At 44.4% G+C, this 22792-nt stretch overlaps 1 protein-coding gene across 1 annotated transcript in view; it reads left to right on the top strand.

The window, feature by feature from the left end:
• The window catches only part of LOC119175570 (uncharacterized), a 366504-nt gene that overhangs the window by 198258 nt on the left and 145454 nt on the right, over nt 1–22792 (top strand). Inside the window, exon 2 of the mRNA XM_075878397.1 lies at nt 1592–1885. Within this exon, the coding sequence (XP_075734512.1) occupies nt 1592–1885 (294 nt within the window). The remainder of the gene's footprint in view (nt 1–1591; nt 1886–22792) is intronic.

Here is a 22792-nt window from a genome sequence, read left to right as displayed (position 1 = left end):
ATCTGGTGATGTGATTGTGTGTTCCGCAGCGAAAGCAACAATTGTCGTACTACAGTCTTTCTCACTTCTCCTGAGCAGATAGGTTGGCGTTGCAGACAGCGATAGCACGATCGTTGGTTTGATATAGTGAGCACGGCAGTCTAACAGCCCATCTAAATCCGGTTAGTGCTGACACTGATGGTATGCATTGCACGGCATACATTTCTTCAGATATGTGGGTCCTGGGTTCGTTTTGCGACGCACGACGAGACCGTAACCGGCTCTCCTCCCGGATTTCCAGTTGAATGCGGAGAAATGTTAGTAATTACTTGGCTAGCAGCGTTCAATTTTCAGGTGTTCCGGTGATTCTGGAGCCACAGTTTGATTCCTTAGATTTCTGTCTGTGCATAAGGCCGAGATCTTCTGGCAAGCATCGCATTAAGACAAGGTTTAAGACAACGGCGTACTGGTCGGCCGCAACTCAGAAGCCTTCCAAGGCAATAACGTGGAACTGCACATTATCATGAAGCAGACGAAGCTTTGAGAACTCTGACGAGCTTTTTCTCGAGGCTTTCCGCAAGGAGGTGATCAACATGCTCGTTCACAAGCAGATCCTGGTGTCCAAAGCGATCCGTTAGGTTCTTGATTGCAGGGTCGGAATTTAGCTTCGGTAGACGGATGCCTCCGACAGCTCGCTTTGCGCTCTCAGTTAAGTAGGTGAGGAGGTACTGAAATTTTTCGTTGAGTGGCAGCTCAGTGTTCTTGTGGATAGTAGCATCAAAATTGTCGCAAAAAGACTGCCATCTATGGAGACTGCCATCAAAAGTTGATATCTGTAGCTTCGGTAGTTTCACTGAACGCTGACTGTGCTTTTTCACCTGGCCTGCTGCGTCGGCGGAGTTCAGATATCTGAGGTAGGTGTGCCCAGGCTTAGTTGCTTGAGTCTGCGTTCTGGCCGCCCTCTCAAGTTCTTGAAGCCTGAACTTGGCGCGCGACATCGTGTAGAGAATTTTCTCGTTGTATTCCTGCACTGTTCCTATTTCATGGTCAATAATTTCTCCATCTGTGGTCACAAGGATGACACCATCGAGCTTCGACTGTATTGCCTCCTTGTACACAAGGTAATTTATGTGCCCATTAACCTGAGAGGCGTCATGATCCTGTTGCTGCAGGAGGTCCGTCAATAGTGCTAAGACTCGAGTGACACCAGTTTTGTTTAGGCCGCGCTTCTTACGAAAAGGGCCAGCGGTTGCCATGGTCGTGACGTTCAGAAAAATCTCTTAAGGGACGGCTACACAGTTTCGTGCACCAAAAACATCATGGATCCCAAGCTGTCCTTTTCACGAGCGTGCCTGGTCTCCACTTCGTCCTCTTCGATAGGCTGGCCCGATACAAAAGAATATTCTGCAACAAACCCCCCCCCCCCCCCACCCTTCCCCTTGCCAAGGACAGCGTAGGAAAGTAGAGTCATCCTCTGGTTAACCTTCCTGTGTTTCCTTTATCTCTTTCTCTTTTTGATAGAAAACTAATCATATGGGATATGCTCTTGGAACGTGTTGGTGATGCTCGTTGTACCTAAGTATGTGCATCTTTTTTGGATCTTATCATGCAGCGTACCGGGTCGAGTGGCCTCGTACAGTTCCAGAGACCACGGTGGAGCTCCCGCCTGATTTTCCCAAGGATTGGCCGTTCTACACATTGAGCGCCGTCGTCGTGCCTCTGGTGCTGTTCACGGGAGGGTTGGAGGCAGCCCCAGAGCATTCCAGGTCTCTGCCGCCTCTTCAGTATAACCTGGTATCAGCCAAACCTCGAGTTGGGTCGAGGCTCTTGCCACACCAGTCATCGCCCTTCGCTATCAACGCTTTGACTGGTGAAGTCACGCTAACAGATGCCTTGCATCCTAACGGTAGGTACCCAAACAGAGTTTATAACAGCTGTAATAATAAAAAAAATCTGTCCAAAAAGTGGATGTAGAGGTTCACTTACATATATTATACAATATAGTAAACATATATAATTAACATATAACATAAACATATAAAAGCTCTCCAAGGATTCAAGTCGATCGTACATTGACAGTTTTGTTCAACTTACCGTCAGTGGTGCTAAAAACTAATAAAGGGTCATCAACTTTACCGGCTACATCTCCGGTGAGGCTTTCGAATTCTACCTCACCCACATATTTCAAAATGACGAGTCATGGAACAAGATTAAAGGAGAAATGACCATCTGATTTCAAGAATACAATGACGAAGACTCGCTTATAACCAACCATCGACAGGCAACTCAGTTGTCACTTTCACAAGCAGTATTCAAGCTTACGAACGCCCAGCATGAATCGACTACTACCACAACACAAAGTCGAACACGAGTACACTGACAGGCGACCAAGCGTATTTCGGGAAAAAACACAACCGTCGAGCGGGCCTCTTTTCTGCACGCAAGACGACACTTCCAAAGTCATTGCTTGAGTATATGACACGAGACGTTGCTCAACCATATGATACTCTCCATCCTTCGTCTCGCATACATAGCCTGCCACCCGGTTTTGCATCACGCAGCTCCTCGGGTGCTCTTAAAAGGACACCGTGTTCACAATAGATGAACTATCGACGCATTCGGAAAATACCCAACCACCCCATGACGACTCTAAAAGGTGTTTTTCATCACAAGACTTTGCTTATATGGCTCAGCAGACTGTGCAGTTCGAACCGAATAATGCCACGTCACCTGTGGTATCCTCATCCAGTGCTCACAGCTCCAAGAATTGAAACAATCCAGAAATAATGCATACATCGAACCTCGCACGCAGCTGTCTGTCAGAAGCGCCCATACTGGACCACCTTACCAAAGCCTCTGAAGAGCATGCTGGCAATGGTGCCACATTATTAAACATGCCCGACAAGCAAGAAACCAGATTATCATGTATCAGCTGTCTACAGGACACGTCAACTTGCGAGGGAAATGAATGCCCCATTTCGGAAGAGGCTCTACTACAGCCATCTGCTGAGCAACATCAGCAAAGCAAGCACAGCCAAGTCCACAAACTTATGCGACAACGAGATAGACTACCACAAAAGCATCGACGAACGCGGAATTCAGTAGATGCGCACTCACCAATTCAAGAAAATCAGAAAATAAGATCTCCAAACCAAAGACCACTTCAACACACCAGGCACTTTTGCACAAAGAAAAGCCACCAGAGACACTCCCTGCGCCTGCTAATACACCGACTGCAACACCACAGGAAACTCCGAGAAAGACGCGGAAGCACTGCTGGCACACCGCAAGCACTCAGGCACTCCGTCACAGTCTGTCAAGAAACACGCAAGTAAGAAGCACCGGGATTGCACCATTCACGACAAAAAATAAGACCATATATTCGTAGAAGAAAACGTCAAGGAAGTTTTCTGTACCAGATATCAAGGCATCATGTACAATCCTACCAACGGAAATACCACCACAGAAAACCACGAAACAGACTGAACGCTACCTTTTGCAAAATGCAGGAACACAGACATCACATTATCAGCTTCGGTTCTAGCTAACGCAAGCTGGAAGCAATGCTTCTGTCTCAGCCATGACACAAAATACAGCGCTCACGACAGAAAATTCGGTGCGTACGACGTCTGACTTTCAAAGGCTACAAGGACGTCCAACCTCGTTCGATCTTCGCAGCTGCTGAAGCCGTGTAATGGTTAGTGCAGTTGTGCAAGACGTGGTTATCTTTTCCAGAACGCCACAGTCAGCCTCGCCCACACAAACTCCTGTGTTAACTGGACTGCAGCACTCTCTCCTGAAGTCTTTGAAAGTTTACGGAGCTCCTCTGGAGCATAGAACCAATAGTGAATTTTGACATTTGTGACTTTTCGACCTCTCCTTGTTTACTTTTCTTGTTCGTAATTCATGCCTCCTTTCGGGGGGAGGGTGAATCCTGTAACGTAAGAAGGTAGCGATGGTTGGTAGAAGCTGAGAAGGAAGAAGTCAGAATAGAATAAACATGGCGTATGAGCCAAGCCCCGTCTCCCAGTCATCATAGCGTCACACACACACACACACACACACACACACACACACACACACACACACACACATATATATATATATATATATATATATATATATATATATATATATATATATATATATATATATATATATATATATATATATATATATATATATATATATATATAGTCTAGTAGATCCTCCGTGAGCGGTCACAACGTGGTTTATTTCGACGTTTCGGCCTAGAGTCTGGCCTTCATCAGGATATATATATATATATATATATATATATATATATATATATATATATATATATATATGCAGGGTTTCATAGGCGGACGCTCAGTGATGTTGTCTTCAAGAATTTGAGAAGGGCTTTTGAAGATTTCTGGGCTGATATACTGTAATACCATGCACTCACAATAAAAAAAAACGCGAGATCATGAGATTATAGCTCAACGCTTAGTGCTAGCATTCCACGTCTTCTATGAAAAAAAATAACTGTAGAGTAGGAGATAGTGCTTGTAGGAAGTGTACTGAAGTTGAGAAAGAAACTATTTTCTTTTTGTACGCGGTGTTGTGTATTTTGCCTTCAAAACACAAGGGTGGCTGAATGGGCGCCAGACCTTCACAACTGAGATATGAAAATTCAGCCACTACAAGCAAAATAAGATGAAGCGTGGTGTTGTACAGAGAAAAAAAATGTGCTAATGTTCGTACTCCCCTATATGAAACACTATACTCAGTGCCCAACTGGTTGAGAAATGTAAAAAATAAATAAATACAACGGTAGAACAGAGCTACACTGTGTTTTTGAGTAAATGAAGTTCCTCTAGACCAGTCGTCATAAATATGGAAGAAATCTGTGGATGTCATCTTGTAGGCTGGTGAGTGTGTTCGTACAGGCGGGCCCAGGGTTTGTGATTAGGGGGTGGGGAGGCTCAGTTTTACCCAAATTGATCGAATCTGAAGAAGGCACTTCACCATGAATGCCAAAAAAAAATGATAAGATGCTGTGCTTTCTACAAGGGCCTGAATTTGGTCCCCGGCTTTTGGGGGCTGAAGAAGGGAAGTAGACAGTTCTTGCAACAGAAAATCAGAAACCCTTGGCCACAATTACTGTCAAAATCTCCAGTGGCCATAACGCTGCACAAACAGAAATGACCAGGACCCGCCACAGTGGTATAGTGGCTAAGGTACTCGGCTGCTGACACGCAGGTCGCGAGATCCAATCCCGGCTGTGGCGGCTGCGTTTCCGATGGAGGCGGAAATATTGTAGGCCCGTGTACTCAGATTTGGGTGCACGTTAAAGAACCCCACGTGGTCTAAATTTCCAGTTCACTCCACTACGGCGTCTCTCGTAGTCATAAGGTGATTTTGGGACGTTAAACTCCACATATAGTTTTGACGAAACGCCTGTAATAGGTGCAGAGGCCGAGAAATTGACACTCGGCCGTCTTGTCGGTGGGTGATGGGAATCGAAGCCAGCCATCTTTTTTTTAACCAATACAACAGGTGACGCCCACGGACTGGTTTAAGGTCGAGTGACGTTGTCATCGAGCATTTGTTTGACTTGATGACGAATAGCATCCCGTTCTTCTTGTGATACGCGGTAATCGTGTTGACGCACCAGTTGGACGGTTGGCTCAGTGATGATTCCGTGTTTGGTTAGCGGAGCCTGCCGGACCTTCGATGTAGTGGCAAAACAGTCGCTAAAAATGACAGAAAGCTGAATAGTCTATGCCACTCGTCTTACACCAACTGTTGACTAACGTTGATGTGGTTCGTAAAGGCTACATCACAGCTTTGATCTGTAGAGTGTGTCGTAATCGAAGCTCAGATGCTGAAATCATCGAGGGTTTCCCATTGGGCTATGGTGGTGCGTCTGGCGGAATTCTTGTATTCCCCGCTGAAATTGGTCACTAAGATTGCAGTCCGTCTGTTTCGGAGCTCTACCATACCACGAGTTAGGGAGACCTCTCGACCCAGTAGCAAGGCGACGTTGCCTTCGGCGAAGCCTGTGCCTGTTTGTTCCTGTGGGCCCTCAACAAGGACGAAGGCGCTGCTACGAGGTGGCAACGTTACAGGGTCGTCAACAACGCGTAAAGGCACCTGCATATGTTCTTCCGCGTCATCCGAATTAGTAAAAACACAGTTAGCGAAAGTTACGAACAAATCGCAAAGTATGGAGACCACTCCATACTTCTGAAGGAAATGCATTCCTAGTACAACAGGTCGGGAACAGTTGGGCAGCACAAGGAAAGGTGCTACGAAGGCAGACGCAGAGATTTCAAGTCTTGCGGTGCACTGGCCGATTGGTGACACGAGGTGACTTCCAGTGGTGATCGGTTGTGGGCCATCCCACGTTGTCAGCACCTTGCGTTGCTCGGTGGCTAATGCAGCACTCATTAACGAGTAATCAGCTCCTGTATCGACGAGTGTGGTTACAGGATGACAGTCAACGGAAGTGGTTATAGCAGCAGACATTCTTTTAGTGGTTACAGAAGAAGGCATCAGCGGTACGTCATTGGGGGGTGGCATCGGAGGATATTTGTCAGTTCTCGTAACAGCGGTCTCAACCTCGGAAGTCACCGTTCTTAGTTTTCCCGGTTTGGACTTGAGCCACTCACACCAGTGGACTCAAAGGCTACTCGAACGTGGTTTGGCGATGCGGGCCTACGGGGTAATGGTGGTCGTGACGGTCGTCCCTGAGGACCAGAAGGAAGATGATTGCTTCCTAGGTACTATTCGATTTCGTACGGGCGCTCACCATATCGTGGACAACGGGCATCCAAGTGGAATATGCGCAGGCCCATTCTTCGGTAGTTGCAGTCGCCGTACATGTGTCCGGCTTCGCCACAGTGGTAGCACAAAGGTCGATTGTCAGTTGCACGCCATACGGTGGACTCCCGTGAGCCAGGGCAATATTCGGTCTGCAAAGCTCGGTGGTGGATTGGGTTCGGGAAGCATCGAGATGTCTCAGCAGGTGGATGTGAGAAACGTGCCGTCGACGGGGTAGAAACTCGCAGGGCATACGCGTAGGATAGCTTGGGAGGTTCGACTCGGGACTGTGGTCTGTGGTGATGGAGAAATCATTTGCCTGATTTTATCTCGAATGAGGTCGGTTACAACTGTGACGCTTGGAGGTGCTGCTGTAGACACTTCTGAAGTTTATCTCGGCAACCTGCCGTATAAGCTGTGTAAGCGTTTCCCGGTCATAACGCTCAGGCTCAAGTGAGAACGCAGCGGTGAGGGAAGTTTGTCGCTCGTACTGGGATAACCGCTGCCGAAGCATGCGCTCCATAAATATCGCCTAATAGACGAACTAGACACCATTGTTGGCGGGTTGCGCATGAGGCCTGCGAAAAACTGTTCCTTCACACCGCGCATTAACAGTCGTTCTTTCTTGGCCTCTGGCATTTGCGGGCCGGATCGTCGGAACAGTCACGACATCTCTTCAACAAACATGGTGACAGTCTCGTTCGGCATTTGAAATTGTGTAGACAGTGCCTGCTCAGCTGTTTCTTTCCGCTCGGGGTTGCTGAATGCCTCACTCCAGCGAGCTTGCGAAAGAAGCCTCGTGGTTCTCGTACTAAACACTTGCTGCATCAAGAAGGGAGATGTAGACGTTTTTTCAACTTACGGCGATTGTCTCAGTCATTGATGGCAGCCACCCGTTCGAAGTGGTCAACCAGTTTTCACCATCCTCACAGGGATCGCTTGGAAAGGGTTAGGCGTGCGAGGCGTGTTGGCGACGCACGGTACCTGCACAGTACATGCCCAGTCTGGGTTGCGGTCGTGGAAAACATTTTCCTAGCAGAGCTTGCCAGGAGACCATATTGAGGTGGTAGTCCTTGGAGGCGATGGCTGCTTCGATGGACTTCAGCAAAACCTGGTGTAGTGGCGTCGGTTGTTTCCGGTCCAGGACCAACAGGCAAAGGACGTCGGAGTACCCAGCACTTCCATTAGTTTGTCGCGAGAGGAAACGACAAAAGGGGTCGAGACATAGCGAATGCTTGTTTGCTCTCAATCTCCACAGCAACAACTTCATACTTCTCAGCCTGAACTGCCACTAGTGCGTAGCAATATATATATATATATATATATATATATATATATATATATATATATATATATATGAGTATGAGAAATGTGGCATCTATGACAGACATACCAATAATGCCCGCTGACAAAGAAGAAGCAATTGTAGTCCTTAGTAAAACCAACTGTTTAAAAGAAGCATACCGCCAACTGGACGACTCAAAATTTTACGAACGCCTCTCAGGTGATCTGACAGACGAATACAAATGCCTCGTATCAACAGAACTATAGAAAATGTTGGACGCAGAAAAAATAACCAACACTCACCACAAACTAATGCGAGGAGCATACCTTCATCCAGGTTGATTCTACATCCTCCTGAAAATCACAAATCCGGTAACCCAGGTCGACCAATCATATCAGGCATATTTACAATAACCGAACCCATATCAGAGTACGTGGACAAATTATTAAGCCACATTAAATGCACCCTCGCGTCTTACATAAAAAACACCTCAAATTTTCATCGAGACATTGCAGTTCTGTGTGTACCAAAAAACTCGTACTTCGTTACCTTCGATGTGCCTTCATTTTATACGAATATTTCTCACGATGGTGGCACAGCTGCATTAAAAAACATGTACACAGACCGCAGACAATCAGACACCCCAGATTTCTCTGCCATCGCAACTTTGACGAGGATTGCCCTTGAACTAAATTCACTTGAATTTAACCAAGAGTATTTTTGGCAAATTAGCGGGACTGCAATGGGCAACAAAATGGTACCCATTTATGCCAAAATATTTGTGGGAAAGCTACAATCCGAATTTCTTGCACAAAGTTTCTGGAAATCATTTTTATACAGAAGATACATAGACGACATCTGTCCTATTTGGACCCACAGCGAGGATGAACTTCTCAGCTTTATAGACAGTTACAACACTACACCCAAACATACACTTCACACACACGTACTCGCAAGCAACCGTAAAGAGTCTTGGTGTTACTATAATGACAGGAGTAGACAAGCGTTCTACAACCCTATATCGCCAACCAACGGATCGACAATACCTCCATTACTAACGCGATTGCCCATGCCACTTTAAAAACAGCATTCCTTACAGCCTGGCCCACTGGTTTACGCGAATCTGCTCAAGAGACGCTGATTTTGACACGAACTCACAGAGGCTAAAACTTATGCTCGATAAACAAAAATACCCCCCCCCCCCCTTAACTAATAATGCCGTTCAGAAAGCTACAAAACTGAAGCGTAATGACTTGCTTATGAAGCCTCTATCGCAAGGAGACCCGCATGGAACAAACTTCTGCTTAACTTACAGCACGAACTGCCCCAATGAGAACAAAATCCTTAAACGGCATTACAACATTCTGGAACAAAGTGAACGTCTGAAACGCGCATTCCCATCCGCTCTTGGCGTCATTTACTGACGGCCGTGCAACCTTAAAGACACGCTTGTCCGCACTCAAATCAATACTTCACCCCATAATAATTCATGCCGACCTTGTTTCGAGTCACGATTGCTTGTATGTAAAGTGATGCGAGAAAGAAGTAAGGCAACCAGGCAACCAGTACACAATCCAAGTTTTTGATTAACATACGAGAAAACCTAACATGCGATTCCTTTAATGTGGTATACCTACTCGAATGCAACGTGTGCAGTAATCAGTACATCCGACAAACAGAAACAACATTCAGATTTTGTTTCAATAATCAGCCCATGCGAGATCAGCCCCAAGTCTACCTACATGGAAGCATTTCAACCTTCTCGACCACGCATTCGACAAAATATCAGTAACGCTCTTAGAAACGGGATTTAAATCGAAGCGAGAACGTGTACAATGAGAGTCGTACATCATCCATCGATTTAACACCGTCAAAAGAGGAATAAGGAGAATTCGTGTACACTAGCACAAATTAAAGCATTAGAAAATAATAATGGCAAAAATGACAATAATTATTGTGTTCCTGGCACTGCAGCTGCGATGGTCACTGGACAACTAAAAATACTTCCAAGTGTAACTATTCTTTCTGAGTGCAGTTGCGGTCTATTTCTGTTTCTACTTTACTATCCAACCAATAGTGCCAGGCATGACATGTCAAACAGAAACTCTGTGCGCAATCAGGAGTGCTTAATCCAGGAGCGGGCCAGAATTGACATTGAACCCGCGCGCCAGCCTCTGCGGCACCCCTCTTTCAATGTGCAGCACCCATATTTCAACGACGAGACGTCCACAAGGCACTGAGTAGTCAAAGGCTTAAACTTCTTGAAAAAAAAAAGCTCTTTTTCCCCACACCGGACCACCGGAGTCATGTGGCGCCGTCCGGTCGGAAACAATACGTTAGTGGAAGGAAGGATATGCAGACCATGGACATCTTAAAGGTGATCGTCGGAGATGAAGGGAAGAAAAAAGAAAAAAAAAGGAAGAAAGGGGTGGCTGGGGGGGGAGGGTTTATTTTATGTTTTCAATTTTGTTCTTTTTTTCGCGTACCCTCTATTCTTTAACATTATATAAAGCTGAGCACCAACAAACTGTACCCTCATTCCTGTTAAAAGCCAGGCTCTGGCTGAAACGTCCAAAGAAATTAACTACGTTGTAACCTATCACAGAAAATCTACTTGACTATATATATATATATATATATATATATATATATATATATATATATATATATATATATATATAGATAACGCTAAAACCCACTGAGAGCTTCCATAAAATTGCTATCGCAATTAAAGAATGGATGAAATGGTACGATGTTTTATTGTATTTCCCTTCTGCCGGCCATAGCGAGTTGATTAACGTCATCAGTGATGTTGACGTAGCCAGGTGGGTGGTTTGGGGTTTATAACACACCACCCACCCCGAACTTTAGAGACCATACACTCTTCAAAAAAATTAGTAAAAAGGTAGCAACTTCAAACAAATGGGGTAGTAACTGCAGCAGTTACTACCTTTATTTGACCGTTACTACCCTTTTGCTACCTGTTTACTACCTACGTTAGTAAACAGTTACTAGCTGCTACCGTTACTAACATTTTGCGACCTTTTTACTACCTACGTTAGTAACCAGTTAGTAACTGTAATGAAAGAGGTAGTAACTGCAGCCGTTACTACCTTTCTTGCCCTGTTACTACCTCTTTGCTATCCGGCTTTTGACTATCTAATCCAAAATAGTGTGTGATTGCAATTCCGATCATTTATGAGAGGAATCGTCTCAACGTATTATTAAACGGAAAAGTGACGCAGAAGGTATACATAGATCAAGAAAATACATTTAGTTCTAAATTACTCAACCGAGATATGTAAACTTCATTCTGATACTGTCTAAACGGAGAAGCACAAATTAACGAACCATAATCAAGTGCTACACGCGCCGTAATAGACAATTACAACAAACTTAGTAAATTACAGTAAACATTAACAAGACCGGCAAATCAAAATAGCCAGATGGTCACAATTAGCCTCGAGGACAGTCACAGTTATTCCACTGCGGCGTGTCTCCCAATATCATCATTGTTTTGGCGCGTCAAACCCCCAAAACCATTATTACCTTTTAAACGCTGATATATTAGTCGTGTGAAGCATTCAAATGCACTGAGAATGAGTTCGGTACCTTGTTCCGGCCGCTGTACATAATGACTTTTTGTGGCCATTTTATAATATATAAATATAACATATAATGTTTTATGAGTAAGGCTTATTACAGACCTTGTACCACGTCACCAAACACACGTAACCAAATAGTACAATATAGTGCTATAGGTTTATATTTCTCCTAATTCCTCCTGAAACACAAGTGCTCCTCTGTTCCAGACATGCCCCTGCGAAGTAGGGGCTATATATACCCCACGCTTGCTTCTTACTGCACGTATACGTGAAAAATAGTGAACCTGTTTGGTCTATATTCATGGCACACCACGCTTCTTACCCGACTTTGTCTAGTATTAAGGCATTGATTAGCCAACATTAGCAGTGGAGAAATGTGCCCAATGTAATGAACTAGGTAGCATCGGTTACTACTTTTTTTGAAACCTCTAAAAGTTACTACCCATGGGTGGTAACGGCAAGGGTAGTGACAGTTAATAACTGCTGGTAGCAACAGCAGAGGTAGAAACTGTTACCACCCTCGCCATTACTAACTGCGCTTACTACCAGGGTTGTAACATATGTGACAAACCATTACTACCCCAAAGTCAGCAAGTACTACCACTTTTTTCTAAGAGTGTAGTCTTTGTTGGAATAATTTAACGAAAAAAATTTTGGTCGGTCTGTTTGTGTCTGTCCAGCGATTCAGCCACCCTGAGAAATTTTAAGCCACCGGGTGAGAGTTTAAGAGGGTCTTTATCTGGTGGCTGCGTTCATGCTTATGAACGTTGCAAATAATAAAGCAAATATTATGCATATTTGAGGCCCAACATCAACACACAAGTGTTAGGCTGTGTATTTTTTTATTTAGAACTTGCATAGACAAGTAAATTAAAGCCCGAACTGTTTATTGCTTGCAACAGTGTTGTGGCTCGGGTAAGTTGGTTATCCATGAACTTAGCTTGTATCGGCACACATAAAAAAAAGGGGGGGGGGCAGACAGAGACGTCTAGAAAGCTAGGCGCTAAATTTGCAAACGTTCTCGGCCGGTCTCGGAATCAGCCTACACGCGAAAGTAAAAAAGTTGAAGCTATAGCAGATATGGAAAACTTGTATGTGAGTTCACCATCAATCAAGCTGACAGATAATAAATGACGTTTCTTAGAAATACACCACGTACAATAGGAGTTGTGTCCTTATGCATGTATAAGATGGAAGTGAAGTGCATGAAATAAACAGTTGGAAGTTCAGCGCCTACGTCTCTGTCGTATTTCCTTTTTTCTTTCATATGTGCCGTGCTAGCACAAGCTAAGTTAATGTTTAATACGCTGCGCTGACAATGCAACGCTATGAATAAAAAAAGTGGTTGTTTCCTACACTTCACTAAAAAATTCAGGAGTTTGAACTAAAACGATCCGGTTCTGCCACCTACCAGTCACTCTGCGTTCTCAGAAAAAATTCGTTTTTGCACATGACTGCCAGATGGCGTCATATCTCACGCAGTGCCTCTAGACAGAAGACTATCATCTTTCGACATACTTTGCAGTGAAGCACGGAGATACGTGGCGATATTTTTTCTCATTTCTTACTCACGCACACACAAGCACGCACACGTAAAAACACACATCAGAGAGGTAGGAACCCGAACCGTACGAAATGTATGGCTATACGCGCCAATAAATATTAGCAGATGCTTGCCCTGTCGACCCTACTTTTGAGTTAATCTTCTTTTAAACAACGCTTTAAAAAAATATCTGGAATACGGAGTTGTACGATACTCAAGGTGAGACTGGGACATTCATTGCGATGTTGGCAACTACGATAGAGCAAGTAAATAGATATAATTTGTTAGTGCCTGAAATAAGAAAATGTGGTGATTCTCTTGATAAGAACGCTACATTGAAATAAACTATGTCATCGTATTGTACGCAACGATACATTGTTCACGCCATCCTTCAGGCAGAACCTGTTTGTTGGGATAACAAAAAACAGTAATTGACATGTCTTCCCATAGAATCCTAGAATAGCTCTAGAGGTCCACTTTAGGTGCTTACTCCAATTTGTTTCTCGGAAATCCGCAGGTGCTCACGATAGTGTACACTCGTAATCAAAGCCTAGTTCTGAATTTTCCGCAATAATTTGGGGCGGCTTTGTTTTGAAAGATTGGTTTCACAGTTGGGACTTTCGTGGAACGAATCCGCGCTATTTTTGTAAGTGAAGAAAAAGGCGTTATTGTTCTTTGTCATATTTTGCAATGTAATTATGAAGAAAACAGCGAGAAGGGCTGCTTTGGATTTTATCAAAAGGACTGGACTAGATACTAAGCTGTAGGGCGCTATGCTAAGTGGCTACTGTATATACACACTACATATTCCTGTCCCCATCATCATTCTTCATTCCTCTGTCTTTGTCCCTTCCCTTATCTCCTGTGTAGAGTAGCAGGCTAGAGCGCATTAGCTCAGGGCGACCTCTCTGCCTTCAAATAAATTCTTTCTGTAAACCTCTCTAAAGGCCCTTACGACATCACCTTGCATTGGAGTACTGACCTGATTTTCATGAAGCAGTTGTCCGACGACAAAGAGAAGAACACCACGTCTAGCGAATATAGTGAGATCAGATGCCATATAAAGATACATCAGCAGCAACAAAAAAAGTTACAGCTTTGCTGCAAAGGCGAGCCAATGAATGCGAGAGCAACAAACTGAAACGTCACACGAAGAGTGGCAAACAGATGAAAACGTGCCCTCCGTTGCTCACGCGCAAAGGATGCACGAAACGTAGACACAGGTAGAGATGAACACGAATGAGTGTCCAAGTTGTTACTTTGCTGTGTCTGATAAGCATGCCCTTTTCGCAAACGCTGAATGTGCAGTGAGTGCAGTAACCTTTGTGCGCCCGGTAACTAGAACAAAATTGTTCGAGTGAACGCCGAAGGCGTATGATTCTCCCCACCATCAGATAAGCACGCGTCTACTCCCCCCCCCCCCCCTTATCCGCGGGTCAAAGTACGCATGAGAGATCAACGGATGAACGCGCGTCGCCGCGCAACTACAGTACACTTTAGCGCAATGGTGGCGCGCGCTGGCGACGCGCGCTCATTGCGCCATCTCGCTGGTAATGCTGAAAACACAATATTTACCCGAGATGGGCATCGACAGTGGTATGTGGTAGATATAAATAGCCTACCGTGTCAACGTTGAAGGAGGTGCAGCTTCGTGGCTCAATGGCAAATGCCATGCACAAGCGAGCAAGAGGTCGGGCGTTTGATACCGCGCGCCGGAATATTTTACTGGATTATTTTTTTTCTTGAGTTTTCATACATATAAATACGTATACATAAACAATGAATGACGGAGGTCGCTGACAATGGCGGCAAAATTCAGCCGACAGTATCCATATAATTGCTATCGCAATAAAAAAACGAAACAATGAACTCTTCTGAGTATATCTCTAAGTGAAATGTAGAAGAGAGCTGACGTAAAAAGCCCACAGAACTTAAAGTCTTTGTCGCCCTCCAGCAACACTAAAATTAGGAATGTAGACAAAAGTGAAGATTGTTGCCTTTCCTTTCCACAAAGAGGACAAAAAAGTGGTATAAGGAAAAAAAAACAAAAAAACACAAGTGTGTCTCTCTTGAGAGGACACTTGTGTCTTTCTAATTAAGTGTGTCAAACCATTAATGGCTCTTACATTTTCGTGTTCCGCTCCGAAACCTGTCATGCATGAGAAAATCGGAGGGTATGCCCTCCTCATCTCTCATACTTGTCCAAACACTTGATAGAAGGTTTCGCTTTCATTTCACCGAAGACTCCTGAAAACCTTACGCGCGGTATACAGAAAAATATATTACCGCCCAAGCACTCCGTACAACTGGTTAACATGCGAAAGCTGAAACGTTTCATCCCAGTGTTTATCCGTGGTTTCAACCCGACGTGGCACTGAGGCCTTTCACAATTATTGGTTGCATGTTCGTGCTTCTTAATGAGGTTAGACACACATTGAGCCGGGGTTTACAGCAGTGTTTATTTAACATGCTCCACATTGTGTCTCCAATTATCATGATCATGCAGGAGTGTAAGCAGCGCTTAAATGCGTTTCGCAATGCGTTTCGCAATGCGTTATTTACAGTGTTTGTTCTCGAACCACAGGTGGTCACAGACGTCACAGCCGAAGCCAATGTGCCGCTGGAGAAACTGCCGCCGAAAGCGGGTGTTTACCCCAGCTAACGCGCTCCCGCGATTGTCACATCGACGCCGCAACGCCGCGTTGTTGCAAATGTTTGATATCGGTAGCTAACTCAGCGGTGCGGTTTGCAGGATCCCTCTGTCGTCGGCCCTTACATTTTCTTTCGCGATTGAGCGTGGTTTGGAAGGCTGCCGGACCATCGGTTCGAAGTTGCTGTCAGCACTCGGCCTCACGGGCCTTGTGTACTGTCCGGACTGTACCATCGGCCCGACGAATGCGAGCTCTCTCACGTCAGAGTTGACCGTAGCGTATACCCACGTAGAAGCTTTTCGTAGAAACTCGCGCGTGTTTGTTGCCATGCGCCCCCCCCCCCCCCCCTTCTAGTACACTGTACCACGACTTCGGCAGGAGGGACGGCTTACGTCATTCACAACGCAGCCATTGGCGTGCGTGCTTGGCCCGAACTGATAATATAGCCAAAGTAGACCGCTCGTGACAGCGCTGCCGGACGATGTTTCGTTTTTCTCATGGGTACTTCATAAGTAACCACCCATGAAGTAAGAAATAAGCCCAATATTAAAAATGTGGTGGTGACTTTTAAAGAGGACGCTTTTAGTTTTAACGAATATTTTTTTATGTATCACCAAGACATGAAAAAACAAACAGGCCGATAATCAATGTTTATAGCGGTCCTGAATTACCATGCCATAGATTGTCAAACTGCCACTGTATTTCAAGCATTTCTGAAAATTTTAGTACAGATAATGTTATACATTGTCCTCTTCCTTGACATGTGTCGCTCTTTAAAAACGTGAGGTAAATAGGGTAGAATGTGTGAAGTATACCTACCTCAAAGTATTGAGGTAAAAAAAAAAGAAGCCATCGCGTGAGGTGACTGTGCGATGTTACTCCAGAGATGCCGAAGCGCATCTTTAACAGTTTCATTTCTTAGTGCCTTTTGTTTAGTTAATTTTGCCATGGTCTTATACTTACGTATGGACACCGAAAAAATGTGAAGACGTTGGCTGCTGCAAAGGGCGGCTGACTCCCGACGAGTGCATTCTAAACTGCACGGGCTTAAATGCAGATGTGCATTTTCGATGGAGGTGGAAATGTTGTAGGCCCGTGTGCACAGATTTGGGTGCATGTTAAAGAGCCCCAGGTGGTCGAAATTTCTGGAGCCCTCCACTACGGCGTTTTTCACAATCATACGGTCGTTTTAGAACGTTGAACTCAACATATCAATAAAAAATTCAAATGCCACTCACACGTATAGTATTAAGAAACCTTCGGAGAAATCCAAGATATTCGCCCACGTGAAGAATACCCATTGACGAGAGAGTGGAAATAAAGGTTGACAGTAAAAAGTGCGGTATATTCTTCGCAAATTATAAAATAAACGAAATGTTGAGTCGGTTCATTCATCGCTAGATGTATAACGTTATTTCCACGAGCATTTGTAAAGCGAAACGCTGTGAAAGGAATCTCTATAACGTTGCCCGTATTCAATTCATGAAGAAAAACCGCACCCTGACGTTGTTTCTTGGTACCGTACGGGCACGTTTGCGATGAAAAATGTCGACAATACGAATTGCGACGTGCTTGTTTTTCTTCTTTTTTTACTCGTGGCAAACACCGAGAAGTTTCCAGACAGAAGAAGTTGAAGCAAGAGTTTTGTCCATGAAACATTATAACCACCTTCTTCGAGTTTTCCGCATTCCCCAGAAAAGAGTTGGTCTATTGCCGTAATGTTCCATATATTTTAGCATTGGGTTTATACTATACGTGAAACATCCTGCATTACCCCATTGCAACGGCTCCGAGCAAACAAAGTGCTTTATTCTTTCCCATGTAAAACGTAAGTGTTGGTCTGTGTGAAACGCCCTTGATCTATACAAGGGCTCAATATTATTTGCTGTATAAGCAAACCCACCTGAGTACTAACAATCTTGCTGATGCTAGTATATATAGGAAACATGGCATTGACTGCGCACATGCTTTAGCTTCGCGCCCAAAATTTTCATGTAGGTTGCTGCAATTCATGGAAGACATTACACACGTGGTTCACTTGGAAATGAAGATTTTTATGCGGACTTCATCAGGTCACATGTGTCCAGTAAGTTTACACCCCTGTGCGAGTAGACAGCAGTCATTAATTTCAACTGGCTGCAGTTTTTTCATTAGCCTTTTAACTGGAAGTTTTCATGGTTTATGACTTTGGTCATTTATTTAATTTTCCTAAAATGTGTGTTGCTCTCTTACTTTTCGTCTTCCACAGAAATGACTTACCACGAACGAAAACCACGTTAAGAGCGTGCACATATCGGATAGGTTAATGGTAAGAATATTGATGACCGTCTCCATGTCAGCAGACGCGGGCAATGTATGCTATCCTCATGAATCGTTTAACCACTTTCTCCAGTCCCCTTCCGTGCAAGATATTTTCACTTCCTCAAAAAATAAACTTAGGCGGTTATATCATTTTCACTCGTTGTACGAAGACTTAAGCAAGCCCTTGACGCTTCTTTTCGACCTCCGCCTTCCAAGCGCGCACAAACACTCCCCGCTCACACGCACGCACGCGCATGAGAGCACACACACACACACACACACACACACACACACACACACACACACACACACACACACACACACACACACACTTTCTCGGGCGTAATATGTAGGCGCACCAATTTAAAACGGAGATTTGATTGATTTTATGCATGGTTTAACGTCTGAAAACCATCGTATAAGTATGAGAGACACTGCAGATGAGGGCTCCGGAAATTTCGACCACCTGGGGTTGTTTAATGTGTTCCCAAATCTGAGCACACGGGCCTACAGCATTTTCACCTCCATCAAAAATGCAGCCACCGTAGAACGTAGATTTCAGGCTCGTTGTCAATTTAGAGTATATGTCACATTTCGTTAACGTTTTTGGGGCCATTACCAACTGTGTTGTGCTGTTGCATAAATACTGCTTTCTCTTTCAAACTGTAATGTTGTAGTGAAGTATCTTGCGTGTAATTACTTGTGCCATATCTTGCCTCGCTGTTGAGTATATGCACAGATATAGCCCTGGAAGGGCAAAAAATTCACTTGTTCTGGTTGATACTTTTATAACAGCTTCTAAAACATCTAATCAGCGATTTAAAACAATAAGTATTACGAATTAAAGGAAAGTAAAGTCTTCTACGATGGAGGATAATAAACAACCATCAAACTGTAATTACTGTCTAGACTTGCGTATGACACTTCAAAGAGATATGTGGGACGCTCCACTAAATAAGGCGCTTTAAAGAAGGAAGGAATACAAGAGAGAGAGAGAGAGAGAGAGAGAGAGAGAGAGAGAGAAGAAAAGCAGACATGTTAACCAGTTTGTCACAACCGGTATGATACTTTGCACAGGGGAAGGAATAGGAGAGATTGAAAGGAGAGTAAGGAAATAGAGAAATATAGTGGGAGCAAACACGCACACAATGTCACAAAGCAGAGTGGCGGTCTTGTGTGGCAGGCAGCATCATTAGCAGTTTACAGCTTCTCGGGCTAGTCAGTTGTCATTAGGAATTTCAGCAATGCATTAGTTGCTTGAATTCTCGAAAAACTTACGGGATGACATTGAAGAATAGTTTCTAGCTATATCGTTCTGTTCTAAAGGTGAACAAGAACGATTGAGAGAGATTGTCTCCACACATTGCAGCAAGGACAGTCATAAAAGATAAGCTGTAAAGTCTTCTCGGAACTGCAGGCATCGCAAAGAGCATTGTAGCTCTCTCTATTTGAAACAAAAATGGCTTTGTGAAACGCACTCTTATCCATATTCGGCATAGCAGAGTGGCCTTTCTTCGGAGGAGTCCGGTTGGTATTGGGCAAGAGGACATACCGTGGCGCCACTACGCGGAAGCATCCCTGTTACGTGCGATGTTGCATCGCTCGGCCAGCCCTCTCCCACACAACGCGGAGTCACTTTCACGCATCTTTTTTAGATGTGAAGCAGCTCTGACTTGCATGTGTAACGCTGTTCATCCGTGTCTTTGTGTCAACGCGCCGTACCTCGCTACACTCACTGCAGGTGTTGGGACGGTGTCATGTAGGTCACGCATTCTCTAGCTGGGCATGGTGACGTCACTCTTTCCCTCACCTGCCGCGCACTCGCCATTGTCACCTTTTTCGCTTCTCTCTTTTTACCGCTCGCAACGTTCAAACGCTCATCGGGTGAACACTGCGGTTTGTTGATCTGCAATGAAGAGCACACCTGAAGGCGAAGCTCCTTCGCCCATCGCAACATTCGCTGAAGCAATTCGGCCTAACCAGGCCGTCGCCGGCATAGCCAGGTTTAGCAGAGCTAGTCGCGTTCACGATTGGTTACGTCGTGCCTGCAAAAGCGACGAGGCGTCATCCAGGGATGCCGAATGCATGAGCGTTCCCTTTGAGATGACGTCATTCAGTTTTTAATATTTTCGTTGCATTTGACTTTGATGAAATCATTTAAATGGTGAAGTGGCTGCGCAACAGACTGTAGAAAATGCTAAATAACTGCTCCGATAAAAGGCTACAGTCCTCATACTGGCCTAGATACCGCCCTCACTGGCGATGTTGTTTACTATGGCTACTTTCATAAAAGCCACGGATGCCAAGTCCACTGCTTTTATAAATGGTAATGTCGAATCAAAGTATCAAAAGGGTTTTAGCACGTTCTGGTGGTAGTTGTATATTTTTGCCCCAATAAATGCGTGCAACCGTGCAGTTTCATTCAGTATAGTCCTGCATCTGAACACGGGTTGTGGTTGACACGACAAGCATTTGCCAACGTCCATTCTTTTTTAGTAGAAATATCTCTATGAAACGTGACACATGAGGGAAACAACCAAGTATACTTAGAGCTACACGCAGCCACAACCTTTCTGGTATGTTTGGACACAAACGCAGCGGAGTCGCTCGCAAGGGCGTGCCTCATTCGAAGTTGAATCTAGATAATATTTGTCATAAGCACATGTGCTTCTCTGTGCCAGCATCTTGATATATACCTGTTGCTCCTTATTGCGCTATTTGTCTACGGTTGTTATGGGGTGCATTTTTGATCACCGTCGAGTCACCTATAGAGATCGACATTTTCGATTGACTCAATTCTCCAGCTTCTACAAAGGGACCAATGGCGATGAAGAAATACGATCCCGATCGGACTTGACTGCGATAGCAAATCTTCCATGTTTCAATCAGCTCTAAAATACATAACTTGAATCTCATGACCTTGCGCCCTTTCACTCATTTTTCCTTCAAATATGCGGCTTTTCAGTGTGATCGCGCGTGCACGCGTGGACAAGACGTGACCTCCTGTGGCAGCCCCCAGAAACGACTGAGCGCGCAATGCTCAAATCAGCCAATGGCTGGTAAAATGGTTCTGACGAGTACTTTTTTGAGTTTGTTTTGTCATTTGTCGAGAAAATAGAAAGTGATTTTTAGTTGCCTTTAAGAATTTATTGTAGATTACAGGCTACCTGCCTGCAGTGCTGTAAAATTTGGCTCGCGTGTTTCCGGGAGCCTAGACTACCAATCAGCAGCGCTTTCTGGCCGTTTTCAAGAGGTGTTGCAGGGCCCCTTTAAAGCTAACAGTTACTCCTCTGGCACTCAGCGGTTTGCGTACGCCTTCTAAACGCAAGTTTTCTGTGCTACATTTATGGTTCAAGTTACATTCAAGTTACAATCATGTTTGAAATCGCTTGACCAGAACGCCGATCCAGCAGCCCGTCAGCTATGATGAATTCTCTAATGCTAACGCGCAGAGCCTGTTATTGTGACTTGAGTAAAAAAAAATTTTTTTGTGAACACACTTATTTTTGCATCCACAAGGTATGTTTACATTATGCAAAGCTGAACTGGATTCTCTAATAAATAAATAAATAAATAAATAAATAAATAAATAAATAAATAAATAAATAAATAAATGAATAAATAAATAAATAAATAAATAAATAAATAAATAAATAAATAAATAAATAAAATTATTAAAAAATAAGTAATAAATAAATAAATAAATAAATAAATAAATAAATAAATATAGTAAAAACTCTAGTCGTGATAGTCCTTCTGTTTTATTTCGCTAGAAATATGGCGACTCAATAAAATCTCATGGTTACATTTTCGGCTACTTTAAGCTTTAGCTGTCATTCGTTTTCAAACTAACCCGGTGGCAACTCTGCTCATTTCACGGCATTAAGACTATGCGGGCCCGACAGACCTCCATCGCATCGCGTTACTGAGCAGTGCCGCAGGACGATGATGATATGTAGGGTTTAAAGTCCCAAAACCACCATATGACTATGAGAGGCGCCGTAGAGATGGGCTCCAGAAATTTCGACCACCTGGGGTTCTTTAACGTGCACCCAAATTAGAGCACACTGGCCTACAACATTTCTGACTCCATTGGAAAAGCCGCCGCCGCAGCCGGGATTTGATCACGCGACCTGCGGTCAGCAGCCGAGTACTTTAGCCACTAGACCACCGCGGTGGGACAGCCGGACGCCCGAAAGATTTCAAGCAAACATAGAGCGCTAATTGTGAATTCGGAATAGAAGATATCAGAGCCGCTTCACATAACGCATCTTGGCCAAGATGTGGCCTGCAGTTGGGTTGTGGTGGCTCTATACTCTATAATATAAACATTCTCTGTCACGATCCCTTACGCCTATCGCATCTGCACGGGTATACGCTGACGCGAAGCCTTGGCATTGTGACCTTTGCCGGTCGGATTGGCACAGTAGAGGGATGGCTGACTATTGACAACTCCCATTCGTGGCAATCTTCTGGTGCCCAGTGTAATTGGCCCATGCATGCTGTGATGCACACGATGAGCGCTAGCTTCAGCGCGCATCGTTGCTAAGCTCCCGCTCCGGTCACCATGAGAGGCGACCGCTTACAGACGGCTTCACTCATGCGGGGCAGCACCGGAACTATTGCTCCAGCTCGTGCT

Source organism: Rhipicephalus microplus, chromosome X (genome assembly GCF_043290135.1).
Source record: "Rhipicephalus microplus isolate Deutch F79 chromosome X, USDA_Rmic, whole genome shotgun sequence".
NCBI classification, from domain to species: Eukaryota; Metazoa; Arthropoda; class Arachnida; order Ixodida; family Ixodidae; genus Rhipicephalus; species Rhipicephalus microplus.
The sequence above is the reverse complement of the archived record's forward strand: the minus strand, read 5'-3'. Positions and strand labels throughout refer to the sequence as shown.